We start from the raw sequence: 24,674 nt of genomic DNA, 5'->3' as shown, positions 1-24,674 counted from the left end.
TAAATAATTTAATATTTTTAAAAAGAACGCATTTCTTTCATAGGCTATGGCATGATATACATTGTAATTTGTTGGCAAAATGTCAGTCTTAAAAACCAAATGTTTTGATATCTGGTCATTAAATCTTCCCTATTTCTATGATTTATAAAGGGAACCACAATTGCTACAACTAAGCAGAAGCAAAAAAGAAAGATGCACCCTATGAATTATACCACAAGTAAATAAAAATACTGTATTCCTTTAGACCAGACGTCCTCAAACTGCGGCCCGCGGGCCACATGAAGCGGTGTGAATTGTATTTGTTCCCGTTTTGTTTTTTACTTCAAAATAAGATATGTGCAGTGTGCATAGGAATTTGTTGATAGTTTTTTGTTTTAAACTATAGTCCGGCCCTCCAACGGTCTGAGGGACAGTGAACTGGCCCCCTGTTTAAAAAGTTTGAGGACGCCTGCTTTAGACAAATGTACTTAGAAGAGCTTTATAACTGAAAGCAAGATATGCAAGATGGTTTAAGAAGAGGTTGCAATTTTGCAACAGGAAGTCTGTACACCTCCTCCAGCCAGTAGCTGTGAAGGAAATACCTGTGTCTCAGAAACTTGTTTCCATGTGTTCGTGACACTCCATCCAGGCCCCATTATTTACAAAGTTATGCATTTTGCAAGCTCAAAGTACCTTATTCCTCATGATTATGAATGCATGCAATGACATTTCATCCTTTCATGTGCAAATTCTAAAATTCATTGTAACATAACAGTTAAAACTTGAAGATCTGCCTATAATTTGAAATGAAAGGATCAAAAATGTCAGACATTGCAGAATACTAGTTCCTAATAGCGCTCTCTTTATTTGTTCACCGTTCTTCAGTCATTTTTGTTTGTTTGTTACAAAAATGCAGTCTGGACTCTTTATTTAAACAGTACTGAAACTAAACTGTTCATGCCATGCAAAAATAACATTTTATGCACTTTTTTTGGGAGGGGGCTTCCCATTGTTTAGTTCACAGGCATTATTAACCACATTTTTAAGAAACAAGTTTTTTTTTTTTTATTGCTTTTGTAACTAGTCACATGCTGGTTTCACGTGTGGGACAGTAACCTGTGTCTCCCGGGTTGGAATGGATTTCGGGGGCAAACAAGTGGTTTTCCATCTTGCACCCTTCTTGACCACTGTCTTTTTGGACCTCGCCCACAGCATGGTGAATGTCTTGCCTACAGTTGTGACCTGTGTTCTGGGGGGAGGAAGAGCCCACACAGCCCTCTTCTCTTAAAGGGTCTCTCCCATCACTAGGATTATCTGCAAAGCAGTTTGGGCTGGAGTCCACCTGCTTGTCCGGCCCTGCCCCCCGCAGCTCTAAGAAGTCTTCATCTTCGCCAGTATCTATTTCAGTGAAGCTCCTCCTCTCTCTTGAAGAGAAAGGAAACAGTTTCTGCTTGGGAAACCTAGGGGACAGCCCTTTGGAAGGTCCCTGACAGTGTGCTGACACCTCAGCACCTAGCAAGGGTCTGTCTCCCTGAGGGGGGTTCTCTTCTAAGAGGATGGTACTGATGTGCTGTGGGGTGGTGAGTGAAAAGTCAGCCGTCGTTACTGGCAGTGGCCTGGCTGTGCTGGGCGGGGTCTGGGGCGCACTGCCTCTATTTTCCTTAAAGTTCACTTTGAGGGATCTGGACTTTAGTGGGTTGCTGCCTTTTAGAGAGCTCTTAGGACTGTCGGCAGCACTGTCAGACTGTAAAGGACGGTGTAGCCCACACTGGGAGCCCCTGGCATCGAGGTTCACAGTTACGTCGACTGGGGCATAGTCCAGTGTGCCCTCCCTGGCAGCAGGCCCTTTCTCTCTGGACAGTGCTAGAAAGGGGGGGCCCCTGGCTCTTTGGTGCTCTTCCGTCCCTGGGAAGTCACTTGGGAACTTCATCTGCAAGTGAGATGCAGAGGGTGGTGGCAGCGGGGATCTCTCAGTCTCTGTGAAGTCGGTGGCACAGCTGGTGAAGCTGTCGATGCTGGAGGTGCTCTTCATGTCCACGATGACCTCGGTCTGCGTCACGGCCAGCTGCTCCTGTGGGCAGACTACTTCTTCCATTTCTATTTCTTCTTCATACGCAGATGGTCTCTCGGGCTTTCCTTGGCAGTCTGGGTTTGGGTGAGAGTGAGGCTGTGTCTTGGTGATTTCATTGTATAGCATCTCCAGTTTCTGGGCACTCAGATGCTGTGGGCTGGAGGAAGACGTGTTGTTCAGCTGCTCGTGGGAGTCTTTTTGGCTAACCTCCTGGTACTTATTCTCGTAAGACTTGTTGGAGCTTGTTTCCGATAAAGCCTTCCTGGCCCACTTCCACCGGCTGGGAGACAGGTGATTGTTGTCGGCTGAGTCCTTTGTGTTGGCAGACTCTTCGGCCTTCTCAACAGCCACATCTATTAGTTCCATACTTCGAGCAAAGGCATCTTTCAAGTTCATAGAAACGATGCTTCCATTCCTTTTGGCCCTTTCCAGGGCCTCTCTCCTTTTAATTGCCTTCTCTTGGCGTTTCTGCTCCTTATAAAACTCAGAAAAATTGTTCACAATGATCGGGATGGGCAGGGCAATAACTAGAACCCCAGCGATACAGCACAGGCCTCCCACAATTTTCCCTAGTAGAGTTTTAGGGTAAATGTCACCATAGCCCACTGTGGTCATGGTGATGGTGGCCCACCAAAATGATGCTGGAATACTGGTGAACTTGGTAGCTTCTTCATCCTTCTCAGCAAAAAACACCAAGCTGGAAAATATCATTATCCCCATGGCCAAAAACAAGATCAACAAGCCCAATTCATTGTAACTCCGTCGGAGGGTGAAACCCAGTGACTGCAGGCCTGTCGAGTGTCTGGCAAGTTTCAGGATTCTGAGGATACGCATGATCCGGAAGATCTGGACCACACGCCTCACGTTCTGGAACTGCAGCACGCTCTTGTTGGACTCTGTGAGAAAAATGGTGACATAGTAAGGTAAGATGGCCAGCAAATCAATAATGTTCAGCGGGCCTTTAAAGAACTTCCATTTATGTGGTGAGGATAGGAACCGTAGAAGGTACTCCATGGTAAACCAGGCAATACACACGGCCTCCACGTGTGCCAGCTGGGGGTTGTCGTTGAATTGTCCAAGTTCATCCTTCCCTTGCAGCTCCGGCAGAGTGTTGAGAGATAAAGCAATGGTAGAAAGTACGATGAACAGGATAGACACAATGGCTAAGATCTGCAAAAGAGAAGAAAGTCCATGTCAGCAAATCCTCTGAGCTTCTTAACAGTTGGAAGACATAGGAGTCAGCGAGTCTTTAAAGATGATATGGAATGTCCCAAGTTATCGGGAAATGTTACAACCTAAAATTCCTTAAATAATAGAAATATACTTACTTAGAAGCCTACTGTACACTTAAATTCCAGGACCTAATTAATTAAAAAAATTCATTCCCCCTCCTCACCCACTGGTCTCAGGTACATTTGTGTGGGTAGCTGCCCTTGGGATGGGGGATCCATATGACTGCAATAGCTTTTTTGGAGTAACTGTATCTATGCTCTTAGTTATCTGTAATTTTTCTTTCTTAAGCACTTGTTTTGTGATTTCTGAAGTGAATTGTTATACATGCTGAAAAGCTAGGCAGAATTCATGAAACTGAAAACACGAACTAAGATCTGTACCTAAAGAGAGAACATGGCACTCAGTGCAAACAGGCTGATCCTGAGAGCAAATGCTATTTATGTGGTAGGCACTGACATCAGAACCAAGTCAGGATAGCCTTTGTCCTGGGAGGTGGGGTCTTCCCTAAAAGGAAGAGTATGAGCTAACTTCATTCAGTCCAGGAAGGCGTCATAAAGAAGAGCTTGGGGACCGTCCATGGTGCTCTCCATGGTGGCAATTCTAGCACCACACTGTCGGACGTGGAAGCAGAGAGGAAGCACTCGGAAAGATGTAAGAAGTAAAACCCAGTGATTGGGTGTTAGAGTCAGACAGTCTGAGCTCTGATCTGGGCTTCATTGAGTACCACGTAACCGTGGGCAAGTTAATTAACATCTCCGTGTCTCAATTTACAAATCTGTTGAATCAAAGCAAGCATCATAGCTACTTCCTAGCTGCTATAAAGGTCATATGGTACATGGACATTGCTAAATAAAGAAAGTGACCCAAAGTGACTTCACTATGGAAGGACCAAGGCTAAGGATGAGTATGCGAGATACCTGTAAAACCACGCAAGAGAGAGACACCCCAAGCAGGGGTTTCCTCACCAAGCCTCAGTGTTCTGGATATTTAGGGCAAAGCAGGAAGATTAAGATTTTAGAGTAATGCAAGGAAGCACTTCTTTGCTTGGTCAGGATAGTGCATTTGGAACACACAATTCTTGGTGGAGTAGGAAACCTCTCTTACTAGGTAGGTCTGGCTTGATTTCAGCTGACCTTTGCCAATAACCTTGGAAAGTGCCACAGGTCTCAGGTATCCTATGTAGCTCTGAGAAATACACTGACAGTGACGGTTTCATTTAGAGACTGAGCATCCAGCACAATTTCAAAGGAGAATGGTTAAACATCTTGAGGCTCACACGGCTCAGTACACATCAGACTGTAGAAATAATTAGTTTATGGCAGGACTTCTGATTTCTTTCTCCCTGTTTTCTTCTCTTTATCTCTCTAGATTTCTCTAGTTTCCTCATTTTACTTCCTTTCTCCTCTTGTGCCTCCTGAATGCCTTTCTTTGTTTTTTTTTCTTATTCCAACTTCCATGTTTCTTCTTCATGTTTTTTTTGTTTGTTTGTTTGCAGTTTTTGGCTGAGGCTGGATTTGAACCCGTCACCTCCTGCTTATGGGGCCTGCACCCTACTCCTTTGAGCCACAGGCACTGCCCCCATGTTTCTTCTTCAAAGTGAAACCATAGTATAACATTTTAGAACGTGTTGCAGATAGCAAGGAAGAGATTTGCGGATCTTTAATTTAAAGAACACTATTTCATTACTAGTGTTATGCATTTTTTTCTTAGAACTAAGTGCTTTTGACTTTAGTGTACTTCAGAATTTCCTTTAAAAATGTGAATTGGTAAATCATCATAGAAAAAAGGTTCTTATCATTTTCTCTAAGAGCCTATGAGGGTTAAACTTAGATAAATCCATGGATGATAGATTTAGATGGTTTATTAAAGGCAAATTGGGAATGCTCATCTTGAATCTCTATTCTCAGAGGCTGATGGCAGGGAAATATTTACAATACCCTGCCACTAAAATATTCCTGAAGAAGCAATGGTTAGATCCCATCCATTCTTACGCTCTTACCATGAGGAACAAAGTCCTATTGGTTATTTTATTACTATCATTTTTTTTACTTTTTAGAGACAAGGTTGCACTCAGTTGTTCAGGCCTAAGTGGAGTGGCATGATCACAGTTCACTGTAGGCTTGAACTCCTGGGTTCAAGTGATCCTCCTGCCTTAGCATCCAAGTGGCTGGACACCACACCCAGCTAGGTTTTTTTTTTTTTTTTATGAAAAGAGTGTCTTGCTGTGTTGTTCAGGCTGTTCTCAAACTCCTGGTCTCAAGCGATCCTCCTACCTTGGCCTCCCAAAGTGCTGGGGTTATAGACGTGAGCCACTGTGGTTGGCCATGTTGTGTATTTTTTTGCTAATATACTTTTAGGCATTTCAAGTATTGGGATTGCTGCCCTCATGATTGTACTGAAAAATATACAGTCTATACTTTCCACATTTCTGTTCATCTGTTCGTTTTGAATGCATTTTCCTGATGTTTATCACTTCAAAGAGAAGGGAGAAAAGTAGAAACACAAATGAATCCATGCTATTATCTTCTAACCTTTTGGACAAATAATAAAGTGGAAGGTGTAAGGTGGGCCATTGTTTCCTGTGCTCCATAATCAGAGCCGGATTGTGGGCCATTTTACTTCTGCAGCTAATGTTGGGAAACAGTGAAACACTGTATAGCACCCATGGGGTTTATTGCCTAGTTGATCACAATTTAACAGCTATGGCTACCTTTAACACCCAGCAATTTAGCATATATACAACATGACTTGGAGCACATTCTTCAAGAAAATGAGTTACTAAAGAAAACCAATCATCCAATCTCTTAGAAATACCACATTCATGGTAAAGAGACCATAAGGTATTGAAGTGTATTATTTTCTGCCTCATGTTCAAATTCAACCTGTCAGACCCCATTTGCTCTCAATTTAGAGGAACGACTTATTTTAAATATCTTTAAAGATTAGAACTCTCCCAGAAAGATAGCACTTTAGACAAATTATTCAATATATATCAAGGTGATATATGGTGCACTAAGCCAAATGCAACTTTATTGTCTTACTGGAAAGTTTTTTTATTTTTTTAAATCTTATTTTATTATTGTTATTATTTTTTGAGACAGAGTCTCATTATGTTGCCCTCAGTAAAGTGCTGTCGCATCACAGCTCACAGCAACCTCTAACTCTTGGGCTTATGCGATTCTCTTACCTCAGCCTCCTAAGTACCTGGGACTACAGGCGCCCACCATAATGCCTGGCTATTTTTTTGTTACAGTTGTCATTGCTGGCCTGGGCCAGGTTCGAACCCGCCAGCCTGGGTGTATGTGGCTGGTGCCCTACACACTGAGCTGGAAAGTTTTTTTAAACAATAAATATAATAAATGTGATATTTTGCTCTAAGCTTCAAGATGCACTTTCTAAACACAAATATTTATTTATTTTTTTGGAGACAGAGTCTTACTTTGTTGCCCTTGGTAGAGTACTGTGGTATCATAGTTCATAGCAACCTCAAACTCTTGGGCTCAAGTGATACTTTTGCTTTGTTTTTTTTTTTTTCATTTTTAGTAGAGACAAGATCACACTCTTGCTCAGGCTGGAATCAAACTTGTGAACTCAAGCGATCCATCCACTTTAGCCTTTCAAAGCGCTGGAAGGATTACAGGCATGAGCCATCATGCCCAGCCTCGAATATTTACTTTAAAATAGTAAACTCTGATAGTATTTAGGTTTTGCTTCACCTATCATAACCACACACAAAGTTAGAACTTCACTGATATAGGATTTAATCCCTGTCACCTCCAACAACTGGCCTCCTGAGCTCCTGAGTTGGTAGGAGTGAACTGTTTTTCTCAGCTGCAGCAAACAGACTCATGCTGGTGCATTCCAAGGGAAGTGAAGATTCCAAGCAATTATCTGTCTGATGTTGGTCACACCCTGTTGGAGATTTGGATTATGTCATCTCCAAAATTCTTTTCACCTCTAACATGGTTTGAACTAAAACATTTTACTAATTCCAGTCATGTCTGCAAACCAAACAAACAAAAAAGGGCACAATTGATCTTGTCACTTTACTTGAGTGGCCAAATTAAATGTTGAAAATAAAATGTTGGTGCTTAATAAATAAAAAATTCAAAAGAGAAGGGTGTAAAAAATATTTCATTATTCATCCTAAGCATTTAGTTACTGGGACTATGAGGTCTGACAATTAAGTTTGCGAACTTGCTACCATGTGCTTCTGTTGGTAGCACTGTGCAAAAAGCTTGGTAAGGTTTCCTAACCTTGCAATATCAGTATTTCACAGTTGTGTCCATGTCAACGTGTGGCAGCGTCTTGCTGAGTGGCATTCATTATTATTGTTGTGTGTTTTGGGGCGCTGTCATGAGAATATCAGCGCTAGAATTAAAGTAATAAACAAACATTTGTAAATTTCTTGTTAAGCTTGGCAAGAGTAGAAGTGAGGGACATGTTAGTCCAAGTTTGTGGGAATAATGTCATGAGGAAAATGGCAGTTTATTAGTATATTAAATGTTTTTCTGAGGGGAGAGAAAGTGTCACTGATGAAGAGAAGTCAGGGTGGTAGTAATAAGCAAAACTTATTGCAAAAATTCATTGAATTGTACATCGAAATGGTTACTTGACGGTAGGAAATATAGCAGACCAAGCAAAGATCAGCGGAGAGACAGTTAAGAAAACACTAACTGAAAATTGTGGCAAATAACTCATGGCTTTTGCATCATGACAGTGCACCAGCTCACTCGGCATTATCTGTGAGGGAGTTTTTAGCCAGTAAACAAATACTGATCTGGTGATGTTTTTCTTTACCCAAAGATAAAGGAAATATGGAAAGGAAGACATTTTGATGACATCTAGGACATCAAGGATAAAACTTTGATGGCCATTCCAGAAAAAGAGTTCCAAAATTGCTTTGAAGGATGAATGAGGAGCTGGTGTTGGTGCAGTGTCTTAAGAGGAGTGACCTTAGTAATATTCAGCAATGAGGTATGTAGAACTTTTTCTAGGACAAGTTCACAACTTAATTGTCAGACCTTGTATACATTCTTTCTGGATATAACTTTTTTTACCCTCTTGAATCACTTGGATGATTACTTTAATTCTTCATTTAAACACATTCATAGGATCACAGGGAGCTCAGAACAGGGCCCCCAGCAATTACATTTGTAGATACCAAAAGTTGATTGCGTTGATTTGTTTGTGGGAGGAAGTAAGGCAGCTGGTGACAGGGCTCAATTGAGCAGCTTGTTGATTTTATCCTTTGAAGATAATGGATGCTTTGTGGTGGAAAGAAACACAGGACAAGGAATTAAAACATGTGGCTCAGGCCGAGTGTGGTGGTTCATGACTGTAATCCTAGCACTCTGGGAGGCCAAGGCAGGTGGATCACTTGAGCTCAGGAGCTTGAGACCAGCCTGAGCAAAAGCGAGAACCTATCTCTAAAAATAACCAGGTGTTGTGGCAGGCTCCTATAGTCCCAGCTACTTGGGAGGCTGAGGCAAGAGAATCGCTTGAGCCCAAGACTTTAAGGTTGCTGTGAGCTGTGAGGCCAAGGCATTAGTAGCCTGGATGGCAGAGTGAGACTCTGTCTCCAAATACAAAAACAAAAAACCACATGGGTGGTTGTGTGGACTCTGCTGGCTGTGTGGACAAGTGTTCCATCTTTGAGCTTTAGTTCCCTTATCTGCGAAATGAAATGACCTAGAGGATTGCGAAGGGTGAAACCGGATCATGCCTATGAAAGCATCCCATAGAGTATGGGCCAAGCACAGTAGCTCACGCCTGAAATTCCATTTCATGCCTGAAATGGAAGGCTAGGGTAGGAGGACTGCTTGAGGCCAGGAGCTTGAGACCAGTCTGAGCAACATAGTAAGACTTTCTCTCTACAAAAATAAAAAAAAAATTGGCTGGGTGTGGTGGCAAGTGTCTGTGGTGGAGACTGAGGTGGGAGGATTGCTTGAGCCCAAGAGTTCAAGGCTGCAGTGAACTATAATCGCAACACACTGCCTTCTGGCCTGGTGACAGAGGGAGACCCTATCTCAAAGATCCTCCCCCAATGTGGAGTGTTATAAGTGTAAGAAATTTTGGAGATATATTTGGAAAAAGCCTTTTGCCAGCACTGGAGGAAAAGAATAAAATTCAATCAAACTATCTCCCATTTCAATACAATTTCAGATCTATTTAATGTTCATATTTTTAAAGCTTTGAAACACATTCTTTTCACCTAAGCTGTGGTTTGCAGGAGAAACCCAGACAACTATATTTTATTTTTCCTTAGTCTGACAATATTTGTTAAAGAGTTAGATTGAGGTCGCTTCAGGTGAACTCAATTGATCTGCCTTGTGCCTTAAAATAAAATTTTCTAGCCTGGGCCTCATGTGTGATGATCTGCTGTATGTTCTGGCATTCAATGCTCCACAAAAATGCATGGAAACTTCTGTTCCTTCCACTTCCTCTCCTCTCCCCAAGCTCTCATTTCTTCCTTTCATAAATATATGCTGACAGGTGCTAGAGAAAGCAAATGATAAGCTCTTAACTATCACTTAAAGCAGGCCTGTTTCACCTTCTGATGAGGCAGAGTATATTTTTTTCAAACCTGATAAGCCATGGAAAACAACATGGAAAACATCATGATAAGAATTCTCAGGAAAGGACTAACTTGTTTAAGTTCACAGGTGGAAAAGGCCCACGACAAGCATTTGGAGATTCATGAACAATTTCTCCTTTCCGGATAGGGACACAACATAATTGGCATTTCTGGGCTGTTAAACCAAAGGCCAAACCACTTGTTGAGGGAAGAGGTGAGAAGTTGGTAAGAATATCATAATTTTTATCCACCTGTCTCCTATTTCTAGCTATAACTCAGAATACTACTGGATACAGCAAACCAGAAAGTAACTCCTTTGATTTCCACACCAAAGGAAGAAACTTCTCTGATTGTTTTCAGTTCCAGCTTCTCATGTGTTTGAAACACACCCAGGGCTCTCTCCTCTGAGGCTGAAGGCCCTTAGTTGGCTACTAGCTCTTCTCTTCAATGTTCCTCTGGCCCTCCCAGAGCAAATGAGATTCCATGAAGTATTCTCAGCTGATTTGCACAGGCAGGCACAAATCCTGTATGTGCCAATGCCGCAGGGCCATGTTCAAAGAATGAGCACTATTGGAAGATTCAGCTGTTTTAAAAATTATTGTGGCCCTGTGGATAACAGAAGTCCAGGAATTCAACTCTAGCCCGCTTTGTGGGGCTATTGAAGGCAGGGGGGTCATTCACCCACATGTTGGTGTCTGCTGTGGGTCTGCATGATGCTTTTATTTGGGGCGGGGTGGGACATGAGAGGCAGCCTGGTTCCATACACCATCGGATCAATTCTTTCTGTTTTGTATTTTCACCTGCAAAACTCATTCTTTGAGAGGAGATTTTTTTTTTTTTATTGTTGGGGATTCATTGAGGGTACAATAAGCCAGGTTACACTGATTGCAATTGTTAGGCAGAGTCCCTCTTGCAATCATGTCTTGCCCCCATAAAGTGTGACACACACCGAGGCCCCACCCCCGTCCCTCCGTCCCTCTTTCTGCTTTTCCTCCCCCTGAGAGGAGATTTTTTGATTATCTTATGACTAAAGTTACTGTTTTGATACTTTCTTGGTATCTACTGAAATAAGCTTTGTTTCACTACCCATGCTATATTTCTGTATTTTAAAAGATTAGATTTTAGAAAGCGAGCTATTAGGTGATGGCTGGTGAAGGGAACTTTATTATTCATAGTAACTCTGCAAAGAAAGCAGTCACAGTGAGGTGGAGATCATGACGGCATCACACCCACTCCAGTGAGGAGGCAATCCCTTCCTAGGGAATTTGTTCTCATGAAATTCTTTAGGAGACAAAGAATGAAAATGAAGGATGGCTATTCCTGGCAGGGCACAAACGCACTGCCTCTCCTGACTCTTCAAGGGCAGGGGCGGTGGCCACCCTCCTCTGCAGACTGTGGGGCTGCCCACCCAGGACAGTGCAACATAAACGTTTAGAGCCTCCTCTCTAGGGCGTGAATGACAGGGTTGGGGGGAAGGCTGCAAGAGGAGAATGAGCGGGAGCGCAGCCCTTGAACGGGTTTTCATTTTTATAGCTTGGCATATGGAGACTGTAAAAATCAGAACACCCAAGCTGGAGGAAGTATTAGAAAGATGCCCTTTCTCATTTTATAGACAAACAAAGATGGAGGGGGCCTCACAAGTGCCTGGCGGTGGGGTGGAGTGGTAGTGATGTGGGACTGGGTTAAAAGACCTGATTCTGACACTTTTCTAGATCTGTGACTCTGGACACTACACTTAGCTTTTCTGGGACTTGGTATTCCTGTATAGAAAATGTGGAAAAGAAATACTTGTTTTGCTTACCATGGTTTTGAGGACAAATAAAACAAAGTGTATTTCTTTTGCACTTTGTAAACTGTAAAGTGCTAAAAATGTGAATTATTATACTTATTTGAGAACTTCTTTAATCATATATCAATCCCTCTTGAGCTATAAGAAAAATCCGAGTCTTGGGCAGTGCCTGTGGCTCAGTGAGTAGGGCCCTGGCTCCATATATTTTGAGGGTGGTGGGTTTGAACCTGGCCCCAGCTAAACTACAACAAAAAATAGCCAAGTGTTGTGGCGGGTGCCTGTAGTCTCAGCTACTTGGGAGGCTGAGGCAAGAGAATCGCCTAAGCCCAGGAGCAGGAGGCTGCTGTGAGCTGTGATGCCACAGCACTCTACTGAGGGTGATAAAATGAGATTCTGTCTCTAAAAAAAAAAAAAAAAGAAAGAAAGAAAAGACAAATCCGAGTCTTCCTGCTGTCTCTGGGACCCCAAAGCCTAGATGGTGGTTCTTTCAATATCCTATAAAGAGAGCGTGTCCTTGTGCGTGACATGCAGAGGGGAGCTGTAAGACAGGAGGTGCTCAATTACTGGGTGAAATTGAATCAAGAATTCCCTAACTTGTGCTTTTCATTTTCTTTCTTTCTTTCTTTTTGAGACAGAGTCTCACTATGTTGCCCTTGGTAGAGTGCCGTGGCATCACAGCTCACAGCAACCTCAAACTCTTGGGCTTAAGCAATTCTCTTGCCTCAGCCTCCCAAGTAGCTGGGACTACAGGTGCCCGCCACAGTGCTTGGCTATTTTTTTTGTTGTGACTGTCATTGTTTGGCAGGCCTGGGCTGGGTTTGAACCTGCCAGCCCGGGGTGTATGTGGCTGGTGCCCTAACTGCTGAGCTACAGGCACTGAGCCTAAGTTGTGCTTTTCTTTTTTTTTTTTTGTAGAGACAGAGTCTCACTCTATGGCCCTCAGTAGAGTGCCGTGGCATCACACAGCTCACAGCAACCTCCAACTCCTGGGCTTAAGCGATTCTCTTGCCTCAGCCTCCTGAGCAGCTGGGACTACAGGTGCCTGCCACAACGCCTGGCTATTTTTTGGTTGCAGTTTGGCCGGGCCGGGTTTGAACCCGCCACCCTCGGTATACGGGGCCGGCGCCTTACCGACTGAGCCACAGGCGCCGCCCCTAAGTTGTGCTTTTCAAACAGCTGTCAACCTCCTAAGATGCCTCCTCTTCCACTTAGCTGAGCTGAAGTGAACTCAGCAAAGGTGGGGTGCAAGTGATGCGTTCATGTTCACTTGGACTCACCAGGTCTCCTTGCAGCCTTGCCTGTATTCAGAAAGCTGCCTCTTTGTAGAGTTTCCAGATTAAGGAAATACAAATACAAGCTGCCCAGTTATATTTGAATCACATTTTTTGTATGGGGTACATTTATATTAAAAAAGTATTTGCTGTTTATCTGAAATTCCCATTTAACTAGGTGTCCTATATTTGATCTGGCAACCCTGTCTCCTTGGCATGTTGATCCATGTTCCTTCTCTGCTCCAAGACGGTCCAATCAGATTTCCTCATGGCTGGGAATCAAGGAGTTTGGACTGAGAAACATGGAGATGAGGAGTTGCAAGGATGGAGTCACATCAGTGGTAGTGCTCTGGTGGGGTGTGGGGTGGGTGGGCAATAAGCTCGTTGCCTTCCTGTAGTACCTTCCAGTAAGTTGTCTCTTCCCCTCCTTTTTTACTTAAGTTAGCCAGAGTTTTAATCAGGTTTTGTTACACCCCTAAAACTTTATAACCTTCCTGAATAATCATTTCACAATTTCACATAAGACAGTTTTGTTTTTCAAAGAAAATTTTAGAATTACAGTAGTTAACGACTACTGATTTTCTACAGAGCAGGCACTTTGCAAATTCAGTTTGAATAAATGAATAACCCACACATAAAAAATAAAAAAGAAGGAAGAATTCCACAGAACTGTGGAAAATGAGAATGGATCTTGAAGAAACCAAATTTTTTTTAGTTATCCAAGAAGAATCAGACAGATCTTTTGTCATTTTGTATTGCTTCTTTGTAGCCCAAAGTCAGCCTAAGACCTTTAACCAGCTACAGATTTTTTTTAAACAAAGGATATTCATAAGATAAACAAAAGATATTCATACCAGTAGCCTGTTTAGAGATAAAAGAACAACTTTACAAGTTTAATAACATAATCATTTCCTAGTTTTGAGCGCTATACTTTTCATTAATCCTTTCTTTTTTTCATGATGTTGGGCAGGCTACCTGCTTCCTCCACCCCCTGTCAAAAGCCTGCTTTTGAAGATATATTGGTTTTGGACTTCATCTTCACAGAAGGATAAACTTTCTTAAAGAAGAGTGCTGTATTCATTCCATATAGCATTTTTTTTTTGCTGAGTGTAATTTGGAGTCTTCAGTTAATTCAACCAGCTAATGGAAGCGATAGATCTGAGAAGATTCAGGTTTGTGCAATAACAGGTTAAGCCACTAAGAAGAGCTAACGCAGATTATCCACTAAAATTACATATACACAGATGTATATTCAGACACACACACCTACATGTATGTATATCCAGGCACACACACATACACACATTGTGTATTTACATATATAACATATATACTGTTACAGTACTATATAGTCACGTGTTGCTTAATAAAGGGGATACGTTCTGGGAAATACTTTGGTGGGCAATTTTGTCATTGTGTGAACATCACAGAATCATAGAGTGCACTCATATGAACCTAGACAGTATAGGCTACTATACTCCGAGGCTATACGGTACCGCCTGTTGCTCTTAGGTGACAAACTTGTATTATATGTTACTAGACTGAATACTGCAGGTGATTCTAACACGGGGTAACCGTCTATGTACCTAAACATAAACATGGAACTGGTACAGTAAAAATGTGGTGGTAATAATTTTATGGCACCAGATAATACATGATATGTCATCGATCAAAATGTTATGTGGCACATGACTGTGTATGTGCATGTGTGTGTGTGTGTATAAAATTGCTGTTCTGTGTAGTTAAAAGTAAAGCTCCACAGAACAGTAATAACAATTTTCACAAAAGTGTAAATTTAAGAACACTGTATATTCCATTTGATAAATATACATTTGCAAACATAATTTGCTAAACTACCATGTGCATATGAATCCAATATCTTACATAAGTGATAACTATAACAAAATAAGAAAGTGAAAAGAAGCCTCTTCTCACTTTTCTCCTTATAGTTTTTTTTTTTTTTTTTTTTTGCAGTTTTTGGCCAGGGCTGGGTTTGAACCTGCCATCTCTGGTATATGGGGCTGGCGCCCTACTCCTTTGAGCCACAGGCGCTGCCCCAAGTTTTCTAGTTTTTTGAAAAGATAATTCATGAAAACCTGAGGGGAAAAACCCAGACTTTTAAACACTTACAGTGTTTTGAGTATTTACACTAGAGTATGTATGACTCTAACCAGATTCTATAACATTCTTCCTTTTCCTGTTGGAAAAATGTTTTCTTTGATCTAAAAATGATTTTAATCATAAATCTTTTTTTGCAAAGGAAGGCCTTAAAGAATAGATAGAAGTTTCTATGCAGAAAAGGGGATAAAGGGCACTACAGACTGAGAGGAGAAAATGGATAACTTTGGGGCCCATAAGATCATAATTTACCCAGAAAATTCAAAGTACTCTCCTGTGGTTGGGGGCATTCCTACAGAGGCATGGCATGGAGGGGCTTGTGGGGATTTCAGGGCTGTTGCACGTTAGGCTGTAGGCTGTCCACTGGTCAGCTCCAGAGGGTACCAACCAAGAGGCTATGACGTGAATGAAGACTCCACTACTCGTGCAACAGGTTTCCTTGGTTTTAGGGAATTGAGTAATGTGGTGTGATTGAATGCAGGTGAAGGCACATAGAAGCATGATGTGGTGATGAGAATTTGATGGTTTTCCTTCTGTAGACAAGATCTCCCCAAAATGCTGCCCCTGTACCAGCAGCATCAGGATTATGTGGTAACTTGTTAGGAAGGCAAATTCTTAGGCCCCACTCCATACCTCCTGGGTCAGAAGCTCTTGGGTGGGGCCAAGAAATAATGTGTTTTGGTTTTTTTTTTTTTTTTTTTGCAGTTTTTGCAGTTTTTGGCCAGGGCTGGGTTTGAACCCACCATCTCGGCATATGGGGCCAGCACCTGACTCTTTTGAGCCATAGGCGCTCTGCCCAGAAATATGTGTTTTAATAAGTCCTCCACATGCTTCTGATGTTTGCTGAGCTTGAGAATGCCACTGTAAGGGGAAAAGCCATTGAAGGTTGTCAGGCAAGGTGATGGTATTCTCAGATTTGCATTTTAGAAAGACCACTGACTGCAAGGCATGGGGCCAACTGGAAGTACAGATGAAGACAAGAAGAGAAGTTTCTATGGCAATAGCAGCAGCAAAAATGAAGGAGGGGGAAGGTTATATTAATATTTTTAAAGTGGAATCTCAACCTTAACTTGCTATGGAGATGGAAGCATTGAGGACTCTCCCACGCTAATGCAAAATTTACCAGGAATATTGAGTAGCTCTGACAAATTGTTGCTATTATTTTATAGAGGAAGAAAACTCAGAATGATCTTTGACTTACATAATTGCTTATTTTTGAAAATAATATTTCCTTAAATTACAAAATGTTTTACAAAACACTGATGAAAGAAATCATAGATGACACAAATGAAAAAACATTCCATCATCCTGGATAGGAGTAATCAATATTGTTAAAATGTCCATACTGCCCTAAATAAATTTACAGATTTAATGCAATTCCTATCATTAATGAAATAATGAAGTATTCATTATTGAAATTTCATTAATGAAATACTAATGTCATTTTCCCCAGAATTAGAAAATATAGTCCTATATTTCATATGGAATCAAAAAAGAGCTCAAATAGCCAAAGCAATCATAAGCAAAGGGAACAAACCAGGAGGCATCATGTTACCTGACTTCAAATTATATTACAAAGCTACAGTAACCAAAAAAGCATGGTGCTGGTACAGATGTAGAGACATAGACCAATGGAACCAATAGAGAACTCAGAAATAATGCCATATACTTACAGTCAATCAGTCTTTGACAAAACAGTCAAAAACATTGAATTGGAAATGACACCCAATTCAATAAATCATTCTGGGAAAATTTGAGCACCACATGTAGAAGAACAAAACCCTGTATCTAATCATACACACAAATTAACTCAAGATGGTTTAAAGACTTAAATGTAAGACCTGAAGCCATAAAAGTCATAGAAGAAAATTTATCTAGGAAAAGCTATTCTTGACATAGGCCTAGGCAAAGAATTTATGACTAAGACCACAAACATAAAAAGAACTAAAACAAAAAAAGCTTCTGCACAGCAATAGAAATAATCAACAGAGGGGAGGAGCAAGATGGCGGCCAAGTAACAGCATCCTTGCAACTGGGCACAGTGAGTCTTGGGAGACAAGACTCCAGGCCTCTCTGGCTGGTGGGATCTGTCTAAAATCATCTCTTTGAGGACACAGGGAGTCAATGAGAGACTTCTGGACCCCAAGGAGGAGGAGAAAAACAGTGAAAAACTGGCAAGTTGTTGCATGTGTTCCTTCGGTCTAATCCTGCCAGCAAATATAACTACAACAGCAGCGAGACTGCAAACTGGACGGGCCTTGCCTGTGAGCTGGTTTTTTTTTTTTTTTTTAATTATTATTTTCATTTTTAGTGTTAAATCATAGCTATATACATTAGTGCAATCAAGGGGTACAATGTGCTGGTTTCATATACAATCTGAAATAATCTCATTGAACTGTTCGACGTAGCCTTCATGGCATTTTCTTAGTTATTGTATGTAGACATTTGTATTCTGCCTTTAGTAAGTTTCACCTGTACCCATTCTAAGATGCACCTTAGGTGTGGCCCCACTCATTACCCTCCCTCCATCCTAACCTACCCTCTCCCTTCCCCTTCCTTGGCCCTTTCCTCATAGTCTTGTGCTATAGTTGGGTTATAGCCTTCATGTGAAAGCTATAATTTAGCTTCATAGTAGGGCTGAGTACATTGGATACTTTTTCTTCCATTCCTGAGATACTTTGCTAAGAAAAATATGTTCCAGTTCCATCCATGTAAACATGAAAGAGGTAAAGTCTCCATCTTTCTTTAAGGCTGCATAATATTCCATGGTATACATGTACCACAATTTGCTAGTCCATTCATGGGTTGATGGGCACGTGGGCTTCTTCCATGACTTAGCAATTATGAATTGGGCTGCAATAAACATTCTGGTACAAATGTCTTTGTTATATTGTGATTTTTGGTCTTCTGGGTATATACTTAGTAAATGAATTATAGGATCGAATGGCAGGTCTATTTTTAGATCTTTAAGTATTCTCCAAACATCCTTCCAAAAGGAACATATTAGTGTACATTCCCACCAGCAGTGTAAAAGTGTGCCCTTTTCTCCACATGCACACCAACATCCCTGGTTTTGGGATTTTGTTATATGGGCTACTCTTGGGTTAGGTGATATCTCAAAGTAGTTTTGATTTGCATTTCTCTGATGATTAAGGATGATGAGCTTTTTTTCATGTGTCTGTAGATCGTGTGTCTGTCTTCTTTAGAGAAGTCTCTCTTCAAGTCCTTTGCCCACTCTGAGATGGGATCACTTGTTCTTTTCTTGCTAACACGTTTGAGTTCTCTGTGAATTCTGGTTATTAAACCTTTATTGGAGGTATAACCTGCAAATATTTTCTCCCATTCTGAGGGCTGTCTGCTTGCTTTACTCACTATGTTCTTGGCTGTGCAGAAGCTTTTTAGTTTGATCAGGTCCCAGTAGTGTATTTTTGATACTGCTTCAATTGCCTTGGGAGTCCTCCTCATAAAATATTCACCCAGGCCGATTCCTTCAAGAGTTGTCCTTGCACTTTCTTCAAGTATTTTTATAGTTTCATGTGTTAAGTTTAAATCTTTTATCCAGTGAGAATCTATCTTAGTTAATGGTGAAAGGTGTGGGTCCAGGTTCAGTCTTTACAGATCGCCAGCCAGTTTACCCAGCACCATTTGTTAAATAAGGAATCTTTTCCCCACTGAATGTTTTTAATTGGCTTGTCAAAGATCAAGTAATGGCAAGTAGCTGGATTCATCTCTTGGTTCTCTATTCTGTTCCAGACATCTACTTCTCTGTTTTTGTGCCAATACCATGCTGTTTTGATCAGTATCGATTTATAGTACAATCTCAGGTCTGGTAGCATGATTCCTCCTGCTATGTTTTTATTGCTGAGTAATGTTTTGGCTATTTGAGTTTTTTTCTGATTCCATATAAAATGAAGCATTATTTTTTCAAGGTCTTTAAAATACGACAATGGACCTTTAATAGTAATTGCATTAAAATTATATATTGCTTTGGGTAGTATAGACATTTTAACAATGTTGATTCTTCCCAGCCATGAGCATGGTATGTTTTTCCATCTGTTAACATCTTCAGCTATTTCTTTTCTTAAAGTTTCATAGTTCTCTTTATAGATATCTTTCACGTCCTTTGTTAGGTATACTCCCAAATATTTCATCTTCTTTGGTACTACTGTGAAAAAAATAGAATCCTTGACTGTTTTTTCAGCTTGGTTATTGTTGGTATATATAAAGGCTACAGATTTATGGGTGTTGATTTTGTAGCCTTGATAACTTCTAAAAGTTTTGTAGTAGAATCCCTAGTGTTTTCTAGATATACGATCATATCATCTGTGAAGAGTGAAAGTTTAATCTCTTCCGACCCAATGTGATACCCTTCATTGCCTTTTCTTCCCTAATTGCAATGGGTAAAACTTCCCTTACAATGTTAAAGAGCAATGGAGACAATGGGCAACCTTGCCTAGTTCCTGATCTAAGTGGGAATGATTTCAATTTAACTCCATTCAATACGATATTGGCTCTGGGTTTGTTGTAGATGGCCTCTATTAGTTTAAGAAATGTCCCTTCTATACTGATTTTTTTTTTTTTCATATTTGCCAAGGTTTATAGTTATACTGATTTTTTTAAGTGTTCTGATCATGAAGGATGCTGGATATTATCATAAGCATTTTCTGCATCAATTGAGAGAATCATATGGTCTTTATTTTTTAGTTTGTTTATGTGCTGAATTGCATTTATAGATTTATGTATGTTGAACCAGCCTTGAGATCCTGGGATAAATCCCACTTGGTCATGGTGTATAATTTTTTTGATGTGTTGTTGGATTCTGTTTGTTAGGATCTTATTGAGTATTTTTGCATCAATATTCATTACTGATATTTGTCTATAATTTTCTTTTCTTGTTGGGTCTTTCCCTGGCTTAGAGATCAAGGTGATGTTTGCTTCGTAGAATGTGTTGGGTAGTATTCCTCCTTTTTCTATATTTTGGAAGAGGTTTAGTAATATAGGTACTAGTTCTTCTTTAAAGGTTTGGTAAAATTCTGACGTAAAGCCATCTGGTCTTGGGCTTTTCTTTTTAGGGAGATTTTGTATAGTTGATGCTATTTCCGACTTGATATAGGCCTGTACAACATTTCCACTTTATTCTGGCTAAGTCTTGGTAGGTGGCGTACTTCCAAGTATTGGTCGATTTCTTTCAGATTTTCATATTTCTGAGAGTAGTTTCTTGTAATACTCGTTAAGGATTTTTTGAATTTCTGAGGGGTCTGTTGTTATTTCATCGTTACCATTTCTGATTGATGAAATTAGAGATTTTACTCTTTTTTTCCTGGTTATGTTAGCCAATGGATTATCTATTTTATTGATCTTTTCAAAAAACCAACTTTTAGATTTATTGATCTGTTGTATAATTCTTTTGTTTTCAATTTGATTTAATTCTGCTCTGATTTTAGTTATTTCTTTGCTGCTGCTGGGTTTGGGGTTGAAATGTTCTTCCTTCTCCAGTTGCTTGAGATGTCCCATTAAGTTATTAACTTCCTCTCTTTCCGTTTTCTTCAGGTAGGCTTGCAGTGCTATACATTTCCCTGTTCGGACTGCCTTTGCAGTATCCCAGAGGTTCTGGTAATTCGTGTCTTCATTGTTGTTTTGTTCCTAAAATTTGGTGATTTCCTTCTTAATCTTGTCTATAACCCATCTATCCTTCAGAATAAGGTTATTTAGCTTCCATGTTTTTGTATGGATATGCAGATTCCTGTTGTTATTGAGTTCAACTTTTATTCCATGATGGTCTGAGAAGATGCAAGGAATAATTTCTATTGTTTTAAATTGCTGAGGTTAGATTTGTGGCCTATGATATGGTCGATTTTGAAGTATGTTCCGTGGGCTGATGAGAAGAATGTATATTCAGTTTTGTTGGCATGAAATGTTCTGTAGATGTCTGTTAAGTCCACATGTTGAATGGTTAAGTTTAAATCTAAAATTTCTTTGCTTAGCTTCTTTTTGGAGGATCTATCTAGCACTGCTAAAAGGATGTCGAAATCTCCAACTACTATGGAACTGGAGGAAATCAAGTTGCTCATGTCTGTTAGAGTTTCTCTTATAAATGAGGTGCATTCTTGTTGGGTGCATAAATATTAATAATTGAAATCTCATCATATTGAGTATTACCTTTAACAAATATTAAGTGTCCATCCTTATCCTTCTTTATTTTGGTTGGTTTAAAGCCTATTGCATCTGCCAATAGGATTGCAATGCCTGCTTTTTTCTGCTTTCCATTTGCCTGGAGTATAGATGACCATACCTTCACCTTGAGTCTATATTTGTCTTTTAATGTAAGATTAGATTCTTGTATGCAGCAGATATTGGGCTTCAGTTTTTGTATACAGTCAGCCAGCCTGTGCCTCTTTAGAGGACAATTTAAACTATTCACATTAATTGACAACATTGATAAACCTTTCAAGAGTCTGGTGGACATTTTTAATCCTTTTGCGACTGTGGAAGTTGGAATTTGATCAAAATTTTCTGGGTGGGTTTACTTTTGTGGTGGAGGATTATGCTGGTTTTTATGGAGGATACGTCTGAGAATATCCTGGAGTGCTGGTTTAGTCATGGCAAATTTCTTCAACATGTGAATGTCATTAAAGTATTTAGTTTTTCTGTCATAAATGAAACTCAGTTTAGCTGGTTACAGGATCCTGGGTTGAACGTTATTTTGTTTTAGGAGATTAAAAGTTGATGACCATTCTCTTCTAGCTTGAAAGGTTTCAGCAGAGAGATCTGTAGTTATTCTAATATTCTTGCCCTTGTAGGTGATGGTTTTCTTTCGTCTGGCTGCTTTCAGAATTTTCTCCTTCATGTTAACTTGATTTTGATGTGTCTGGGGGATGTCTTATTTGGGTTGACTCATGCTGGAGTTCTGAAACTGTCTGTTATATGAATTTCAGAATCTCTTAGTATGTCTGGAAAGTTCTCTTTCATAATCTCATGGAGAAGAGACTCTGTCCCTTGTGAAGCCACTTCATCACTTTCGAGGATTCTTATAAGAGGAATATTGTTTTTTTTTTTCGAATTATCCCAGATCTCTCTGAGTGAGTGATCAGTTTTTGTCCTCCATTTCTCTTCCTCTTTGAGAGTTTGGGAGCGTTTGAAAACTTTATCTTCAATGTCAGAAATGCTTTCTTCTACTTGCTCCATTCTGTTACTCAGGGATTCTTCTGTGTTTCTCAGATCTTTGAGGGCTGCAACTTCTTGTCTCAATGTGTCAAAATCTTTGGTCATTTGGTCTTTGAATTCTTGAGATATCTTTTGGGTTACTGCTTGGAATTCTAGTTCAATCTTATTTGCTATCCAGATTCTGAATTCAATTTCTGACATCTCAGTTATTTATTTGTACATGGGATCTTGTGCTGTGTCTGCCCCATTGATGTTTGGGGGAGTTAATCTACTCTGATTATTCATATTGCCAGAGTTTTTCCCTTGATTTCGCCTCATGTTTGTTTTTCACCATTGCCTCTGGCTGTTCTCAGAGGTGGGGAGGTATCTCTCCAAGATTAGACCCCAGTGGGATTACTCTATTGTTGCTAGATCTTTGTAGGGAGTGACCCTGTGTAGCTCCTCTGGGGCTGCTCCAGCCAGGGAGTTCTGGTTTCAGGAGAAGCTCCTGAGTGTGACACACCCAGATGCAGCAACTGGGCAGTGGGTGGTGCACACAGTTCTGGGAGTGTCTGGCGCCCAGTGACTTTGGCTCAGAGAGCCCAAGGCTCTAACAGTCTCTGGCCAGGAGAAGGGCTCTTCACAGTGGCAGGGAGGGCTCTGGAGGCCACACAGCTACCAGAGTCCCTGGCCAGATGAGCCAGCCGGTGTGGAGCAGGGAGGGTACAGGAGGGAGGATGCAGTGTTGTGTGTCTCTCAGAGTTCCTGGTCAAGGCATGCGGAGGCCCAGCGGGCGCAGCTCTTACCGGGTTTTGGGCAGGCGCCGATCACTGATTGTGCACAGCTCTTATGTAGGTCCGGGCGCTGATTGCTGATCCCGTGCAGCTCTTATGGAGGTCTGGGCGCTGATAGTGATCGCAGCGCAGCTCTTACAGAGGTCTGGGTGCCATTCACTGATTGCACGCAACTCTTACAGAGATCTGTTTTGGTGTTTTTGGACTTGGCACTCAGTTGAACTCCCTCAGGAGAGCTTGGGCAGAAGTGCGGAGAACTTTGGGCATTATCTAGGGTCCCAAGCTGAGCTGCCGAGCCAGACAGAACTAATAGTGTTTGGCTGTGGGGTGCCCAGAGCCATTGTGAGAAAACTGATGTGGCAAGCTCCGCCCTCAGGGTTGCAGAGCAAGGATTGGGCGGGAGCTAGTAATCTAGTGACTGAACAGCCTAAAGGCAAGGACTGAGCTGACTTACAGCCCTAGCTCTCAGGGGCAGGGTGAGACCGGTTTTGGCCCACTGGCTAGGTGGCTAGCCACTTCAGCAGTGATCCCAGTGTCAAGCACTTTCCTGAGAAAGCTTCTACTTAGCCAAGTTTAGCAGTTTAAAGTGCCGTTTAAGAGGGCTGAGGAGAGATTTAGGCTCTTCACCCTGTGGGGATTGAGGAATCAGCAGAGGCCTCCAGTTGTATAAGCAGTGTGATTAAAATCTCATACCCCAGAAGATCACCTGTTACCCAGACAATATTCAGCAAGAGATATATACTGTTTTGTTTTTTTTTTCTTTTTGTTGATGTTGTTGTTGTTGTTTTGTTTTTCAATTTCAACCTTTTCCTTATGGATTTTTTCTTTTCTTTTTCTTACTTCTTTTTTCTTCATTTTTATAGTTTGAATATAATTTCCCATTGTTGCCTTTTTCAATAATTAGAACTTCATTTTGCTAGTGTTTCTACCCCTATTATTTGGTTCCCCCCCCCCAATTTTATCTGGTAAAGTTTTCTGTTTGTTTGTTTTGGTTTGATTTATAGCATTTTTGTTTTTCCTCTCTACTTGGTGGAGGTGGGGTACTGTGTCTGAACAGGCTAGCAAAGAGCTGATGACCTCAAGGGAACCACCCAACCTGGCACCGCGAGGGGTTGGGGATTTTTTAAGGCTGTGTCAAAGTACCCTACTGTACACCTATGTTGTTCTGTCCCCTTCTTTCTGTGCCTTTCTTCTTTTTGTCAATATTCCCTTTTACCCACCCCCTCTCCTTTCCCTTTTTTTTTCTTTCTTTCTTTTTTTTTTTTTTTCTCTTTCTTTTTTCCCTTCTTGCTCTTCAACCTTCTCATCCTTCTGGTCCTGAACCAAAAGGACTCATTGAAACCCTAGTCCAGAGGCACAGCAACTTAAAGAGCAAGATGAAAATTAGGGCAAGGAAACAGATAAAAGAAATCACTCATGAGGAGGAATCAGCAGAAAACTCCTGGCAACATGAGGAACTAGTTCAGAGCATCTTCCCCAAGGGACCATGAGGTAGCTACTGCGGAGGATTCCACCTATAAAGAAATGTTAGAAATGACAGAAAGGGAATTTAGAATACACATGATGAAAACAATGAAGGAAATGATGGAAACTATGAAGGAAACTGCTGATAAAGTGGAAAATAACCAAAAAGAAATCCAAAAACAGAATAAAATAAGAGATGAATGATATGAAGAATATAAAAAGGGATTGCATTAAA

The 24,674-nt window shown here is 40.9% G+C and overlaps 1 protein-coding gene across 1 annotated transcript in view; it reads right to left on the bottom strand.

The window, feature by feature from the left end:
* Positions 1 to 823: 823 nt before the first annotated feature.
* The window catches only part of KCNB2 (potassium voltage-gated channel subfamily B member 2), a 434,590-nt gene continuing 410,739 nt past the window's right edge, over positions 824 to 24,674 (bottom strand). Inside the window, exon 3 of the mRNA XM_053558982.1 lies at positions 824 to 3,220. Within this exon, the coding sequence (XP_053414957.1) occupies positions 1,064 to 3,220 (2,157 nt within the window). The 3' untranslated portion in view covers positions 824 to 1,063. The remainder of the gene's footprint in view (positions 3,221 to 24,674) is intronic.

The sequence above is a fragment of the Nycticebus coucang genome, chromosome 13 (assembly GCF_027406575.1).
Source record: "Nycticebus coucang isolate mNycCou1 chromosome 13, mNycCou1.pri, whole genome shotgun sequence".
NCBI lineage: Eukaryota > Metazoa > Chordata > Mammalia > Primates > Lorisidae > Nycticebus > Nycticebus coucang.
Note: the sequence above shows the minus strand (reverse complement) of the source record. Positions and strands in the feature narration are given on the sequence as shown.